This window comes from Grosmannia clavigera (assembly GCF_000143105.1).
Source record: "Grosmannia clavigera kw1407 unplaced genomic scaffold GCSC_272, whole genome shotgun sequence".
In the NCBI taxonomy this organism is placed as follows: domain Eukaryota; kingdom Fungi; phylum Ascomycota; class Sordariomycetes; order Ophiostomatales; family Ophiostomataceae; genus Leptographium; species Leptographium clavigerum.
This window is the reverse complement of record NW_014040661.1, coordinates 1-6,102: the sequence shown is the minus strand read 5'-3', so window position 1 is coordinate 6,102 and position 6,102 is coordinate 1. Positions and strand designations below refer to the sequence as shown.

Genomic DNA, 6,102 nt, shown 5'->3' with positions numbered 1-6,102 from the left:
ACAGACTTGGGAATGCTGAGCGGCAATACAGCACCGCGGCCATACTGGGCCTCAGAGAGCACTAGGGATGTCCTACGGCTGTTGTTGGCGCTATTGTTTGCGCTTTTGCTGTGAATATTGGTTCTGCTGGTGTTGTTTCTGCCGCTATTGTTTCTGTTACCGCTGCTGCTGCTGTTCATAATCAACATCACCTGCTGCACGACCCGGCTGGCACTCAGGGACGGCTGCCGCTTACGCGTCAGAGGGCAGAACACGTCAGCTAGCTCGGTGGCAACATCGACAGAAAGCTGCTTGCAGCAGACGGGCAGGTCCGTGCTGGCGCCCTGCAGGGTGGCACGGATAGTTGTACCGATGTTGTCAATGGCATCCTGCGGCGTCGAGGAGTCCTCCCGCGCATGTTTATCGTGGTGCCTGGCAGCCAGGCCGCGTACGAGGACAATAAGCTTCTTGTCGTTAGCCCGGCCCACCGATGGACTCGGGCTGCGGTGTTGCTGGGCAGCAGCATGTGCTTTGCGGTCGGTTTCCGACGAGAGCGCCAGCCAGGCCTTTTCGAGGGCGTTGCTGTCGCCCTGGGCAAAGGGCCGGAGCGGCAGCTTGCCGGCCCTGGCATCAGTGCCGGTGGCTGTAGCCGCCGAGAGCGGGTCATCGAGGGAGATAGGCGACGAGTAGAAGAACTGTGCGTTGGCTGCCGGAATGCCCTCGAGCAGCCGCGAGTCGGCCGCGGGCTGTGGCACAGGTGCCAGCCGGCAATGCGGGCCATATGTGTGCTGCTGGTCTGCGTGACGACCAGCCATTGGCAGTAGAAGCCTGCCGCAGATGCCGGCGTCGTTCGATGGCGACGCGGCCACGCAGTCTTGCTCAGTATTTTGTCTTTTCCCGGGACACTGCAGATGGAGACGAGGCTGAGGAGAAGGCAGCGCGTGAGGACGATTTTGCGAAACCGCAGAAGTGTCAGACCGAAAGTCTTCTGGTCAGGCAACCAGACTGGAGGCGTCCGAAGGGGGTGGAAAAGAAATTTGCCTGATCGTCGGCAAAATGCTGCCTGTTGCCCCGTTGTCGGATAGCTGTAGCAAATAAGGCTGTTGCCATTACAGGAAAATGCAGCTTGAAGGAGTAATCCGATAGAGACACGAGCTAGCGAATGGGAAGGCAGCGTATGACGTGTTGTGGTTGTGCAATGAGTGCTGATTGGCCTTTGGATGGGCCCAGCGCCAGCACATGCTGGCAATGCAGGGAAGGTGCAACTTGCGGCCCCCCTCCCCCCCGTGCATTGCTATGTTTTTTTATGACATTGTTACCACAAGTCCACATGACCATACGTTGCCTCGAGCATCCCACGGTTATATACCGAACACTGCATACTTTACTTGACCACATGTGCCCCTCGCAGATATTACAATTATAGTTCGGATTATTTGGTATTTACTACACGGTAGACAAAACAAATAGCTACATCATTGTATACGGATATGGCGGCATTGTTGTGGGATGCGAGTTCGGCAGTCGGGTAAGATTGGCGTTACAACATTGCAGCGTTATTACACTCACACGTTCATTGAAGATACGCTTCAGTTATCATGAATCAATGCTTTGGAGACAGCCGTACTTGCTGCAATTCTGTAGTGTACAATCCTCAAGGAAACCCAAAATAAGCCATCGCGGCCAAACGCCTTGTATTATCCCCAGCCGGTGAAACCCAATCATCACGATGACATCCCGATGTATGCTGTGTCGTCAAAGTTACTGATGTCTGACAGCATATTTAGTTGCGCTCACCGCGAAGACGGCGGGCAAGCTGGATGTCCTTAGACTGGATCGTGACACGCTTGGCGTGGATGGCGCAAAGGTTGGTGTCCTCAAACAGGGAGACGAGGTAGGACTCGACCGACTCCTGCAGAGCGCCGATGGCCGACGACTGGAAGCGAAGATCAGACTTGAAGTCCTGAGCAATCTCACGAACCTGGTATATTATTAGAAAATGTGGTTTGTTTGTGTATTTTTTTAAAGTGCGAGACATACCAGACGCTGGAACGGCAGCTTGCGGATCAGAAGCTCGGTCGACTTCTGGTAGCGACGGATCTCGCGAAGAGCGACGGTACCGGGCTTGTAGCGGTGAGGCTTCTTGACACCACCGGTCGACGGGGCGCTCTTGCGGGCTGCCTTGGAGGCCAGCTGCTTGCGGGGTGCCTTGCCACCAGTGGACTTACGGGCGGTCTGCTTCGTGCGCGCCATTGTTGAGATGTGAGGTTGATGAAAAAGTAATGTGGCGGATTGTGCTTTGATGATTGGGTGGATGTGAGATGATGATGTTGTGAGAGAAATTATTTGGTTAGGTGGGGTGGGCGGCGAAAGGTTTAAGTAGCCAGCAGCAGTCCCAGACGCGTTGCAGGCTGATTCGGAAGAGTGGGGCATAAAGACAGGGGTGTATGTGTTTTGGGGCTTTTATTTTGGGTGGCTCCTTTTTTATTCTCGCTACTCGATTTAGCGGTTATGGATCTCTTTGTTGTGCGGAGGTAAAATGTGTAAAATACCAGGCTATCGATTATCAAGTTGCTGATTTATGATTGGCTTAAAGACACGCCTAGAATGGAACATGATCACGTGTGCAGGCAGAACGACTGTTTAAAATTAATTACGCGAATGCGTTTGCTGTTGGCAGCGCCTCTCAGCTTGCTCTTGTCTGCTCCTCAGATATCCGATGCTTTGCTTTTTGCGCCCCGTCTCCGAACCACCCATGTATCTGAAGCCTGCCGATTCCAGCAAGCGATAGTCCGCTCGCGTTCTCATGCAACAATCTAGTCCAGTAATGCAAGGTCCACAAGTTTCGTACTCCGTAATAAGCAGCTCTGACCGCGTTCGACATTTTTGCCGGTGTTTATCGGGCACGAAATCTGATTGGCTAAATTTTTCGCCCAGACCAAATTGTCTCTTCTTCCAAGCCGCCCGTTTTCCTGTCAATTCCTGCCCGAATCAGCCACTGATCTGGACTCCGCCCGCATCAGCCGCGCTGCCACCCAGCCCGCATTTAAAGCTGCCTGTTCCCCGCTGCTCTGAGCGTTCTCTCAGCCTACACTAATAACGCAAGTCTCGTTTCATTAACACCAATCAATTCCTTCGTTCACCTCAATACTTTACTCTCATCAATATGACTGGACGTAAGTGTCAATCCTTAATCCTTTTGTCACTGCTATGGGTAAATAGTCCTAACATCTCACAGGTGGCAAGGGTGGCAAGGGCCTCGGCAAGGGCGGCGCGAAGCGTCACCGGAAGATTCTTCGTGACAACATTCAGGGTATTACCAAGCCCGCTATTCGGCGTCTTGCTCGTCGTGGCGGTGTCAAGCGTATCTCAGCTCGTAAGTTCACTCTTTTGTCTGCAAGTGGCTACTCTTTGCTAATATGGCTTAGTCATCTATGAGGAGACACGTGGTGTTCTGAAGTCCTTCCTTGAGGGCGTCATCCGCGATGCGGTCACGTACACTGAGCATGCCAAGCGGAAGACAGTCACGTCTCTTGACGTCGTCTACGCATTGAAGCGGCAGGGCCGCACCCTGTATGGTTTCGGTGGTTAAATATTTGATGATACACCCTTTCTTTGCGGCTTGGTCGGTTTGGGCAGTGACGACGATTATGGGATTTGCTTACTTTGGGGTATTTGTAACATACGGGCATTATGGTGTTTCTACGTGGCTATCGTAATTGATTCTTCCCTGACTGGGGCACTCGTGCTTTGTTTCATTCGTATCACGTATATCACTGTGGCTTGTTTGGTGGCGCACGGCAGCTTGAGTAATGCGCACCTAGTAACCTACCTCTATACTTGTCATCTTTATACGTGAGAATGTCCACCTTGGTTACCATAGGATGGCTATGTTGTCTTTGATTTTTATCGGAACTTCTGGCCTCCGGTTATCCTGTCCGGTTAAAGAGGCACTGTACGTACTTGTAACTCGTCTGGGTTGGTAAAGCTGTTCAGTGATATACTTCGCATCCCAAGCATTCAGCGGACTAATACGATATTGGTGCTTATGTTTATGGTATCTCATGTGTTATCTACTTTTATGGGGGGTTTGTTGCATCGACGATCATACTACGGAGTATCATTCATACTTAACATATGTGGGTTTGGAGCAATACTGTATTCCACTTGGACTACTTCTATGTCCGCGTGGTCGAATTATTTAAGACAGTCAACATACCATTATTATATGTTATTAACTTCCTGCTTGGCATCAAGAGTCCGAATGTCATATCTCTATTTTTATCACTCACTTACTTACAACAATAATAGGCAGTATCCTGCCATACCTGCAAATGACTAGCTAACATGGCCTTGCTGTGTATGTAGTAGGGGCCGTCTATATAATCATACAGCAATACGCCCCTTTGCTACTTAGGAAGGGCACATCGCAAACTGGTAGAGGATAAGATAAGAAAGGTTAAGATTAGTTACGTGTAAAACTCGCTTGGCCTGTGTTTTCGTTGCATCTTTAAACATTGTTGGGCACGTACTCCGTATGACATTTCAACAAGGAGATAAAATCAGTTCCCATTTCTCAAATCCGTTCTTACAGTATTTTAGAGAGTGATATTCCCCGTACTACTATCATGTATGTTAAGCACTTATTGCGGAATAATAAACTACTGCACGTGCAGTTTACGCGGCTAATACAAAACCTAACCTGTCAACCTCTTCCGCCATCAGCTGAGCTGGGGATTTTCTGGACAACAAGCTTTCTTAGCTAGCTAGATTATTCGTTCCTTTTCCAGAAGTGCAATTTACAAAGCCTATTATTTAGATAGAGCCCTTCGACAATATGAGTCGTGCGTATCGATACAAACTTAGTCGATGAGCTTAAACTTGAATGCACGGCCGTCCGCGACTTACCAGACTGATGGTTCTGCTATCGGTATAGGCAACTACACCAGGTCAATTTGGCGAAATCCCAACACCGCGATCTTTGACTTTCTTCGTTGAAATATTGTAGCTACCTATATATACACACATAAGAGAATACCAACCCTAAATGTTAATCAGCGTTATCTACAATGATTATCATCACCAGTTTTAACACTCGGCCCTACCCATGTACATAGGCATATTGTACGGAGTATGCCCGGCTCACCCAAAGGTCGGTAGGCTCCGATGGCCGACATTGATCGAGTTAAAGGATGAATATAAAAAGTAGGCGGTGCAACGAAAGACAAGACGCCAATCCGTCCATATACTTCGGTCTTCAAAGGTGATGGGCAGCATACATAAATACGAGTTTACGGCCAGTCCTTCCACGGTCAGTAACACTTGTAAGTAGCACAACGCGGGAACACCCACGTTAGACAACTTTTACACGACCAGAAGAAACAGCGGCAACTACTCTCCATGCTCTTTGCATCATACAATAGCATTATACAATAATATTGATAGAATTGCGTACATAGCACCCTAGAACAGGAGGACGCTCTTATAACGTAAAATAATGTAAGACCGTAACGGTACTCTGCTATCAGCCTAGAAGAGGAAGTAAGTGCCTATATATTATATAACAAACAAAACTAATTAAACTAGAAGAAGCAAATTAGCTAGCACTGTACATGTTCCTAACACGTTAAACATACTTTATTATACAGATAATCTGCTAACCCTATTACGTTATTAGGGTTAAAAAAGGGGCAAAGTAGCAGTAGTATAATATAAGAGTATTCTACGCACGCACTCTACGCACCGGTTCGGCGACCCATCGCTTACTAAGCGTTAGACTTAACAAACTATCTTAACATGTAAATAGGGCAGAGCATAGCTACTTTGTTATGCTATACCCTCTTAGGGTTGCGCTATTATGCACCTTTTATTTATATATAAATTAGACGGCAAGCTTTTACTTACTAGTCTTTTATAGTTTGCTAAGTTAAAGTTTTAATATAATAGTATAAGTATATTTAAGCCTTTATAACTATATATTATATATAAACCCTTATATATTAGTATATCTTTTACTATTAAAAGCTTATATACCTTTTATAAAGTAGTTACTTTATAATTAGCCATTACTTTTTATAAAATAGAAGTTAAATAATATAAAGTTTAATATATAATATATAGTTA

General features: G+C 47.4%; 2 protein-coding genes across 2 annotated transcripts; one reads left to right on the top strand and one right to left on the bottom strand.

Moving 5' to 3' along the window:
- Positions 1-1,762: 1,762 nt before the first annotated feature.
- Positions 1,763-2,232, bottom strand: CMQ_1756 (histone h3; the record flags this gene model as incomplete). Its single annotated transcript, XM_014313682.1, has 2 exons — positions 1,763-1,960; positions 2,020-2,232. 2 exons carry the CDS (start codon positions 2,230-2,232, stop codon positions 1,763-1,765), a joined length of 411 nt encoding a protein of 136 aa, XP_014169157.1.
- Positions 2,233-3,145: 913 nt separating this feature from the next.
- On the top strand, positions 3,146-3,571 carry CMQ_1757 (histone h4; the record flags this gene model as incomplete). Its single annotated transcript, XM_014313683.1, has 3 exons — positions 3,146-3,155; positions 3,218-3,355; positions 3,408-3,571. 3 exons carry the CDS (start codon positions 3,146-3,148, stop codon positions 3,569-3,571), a joined length of 312 nt encoding a protein of 103 aa, XP_014169158.1.
- Between the last annotated feature and the right edge of the window lie 2,531 nt (positions 3,572-6,102).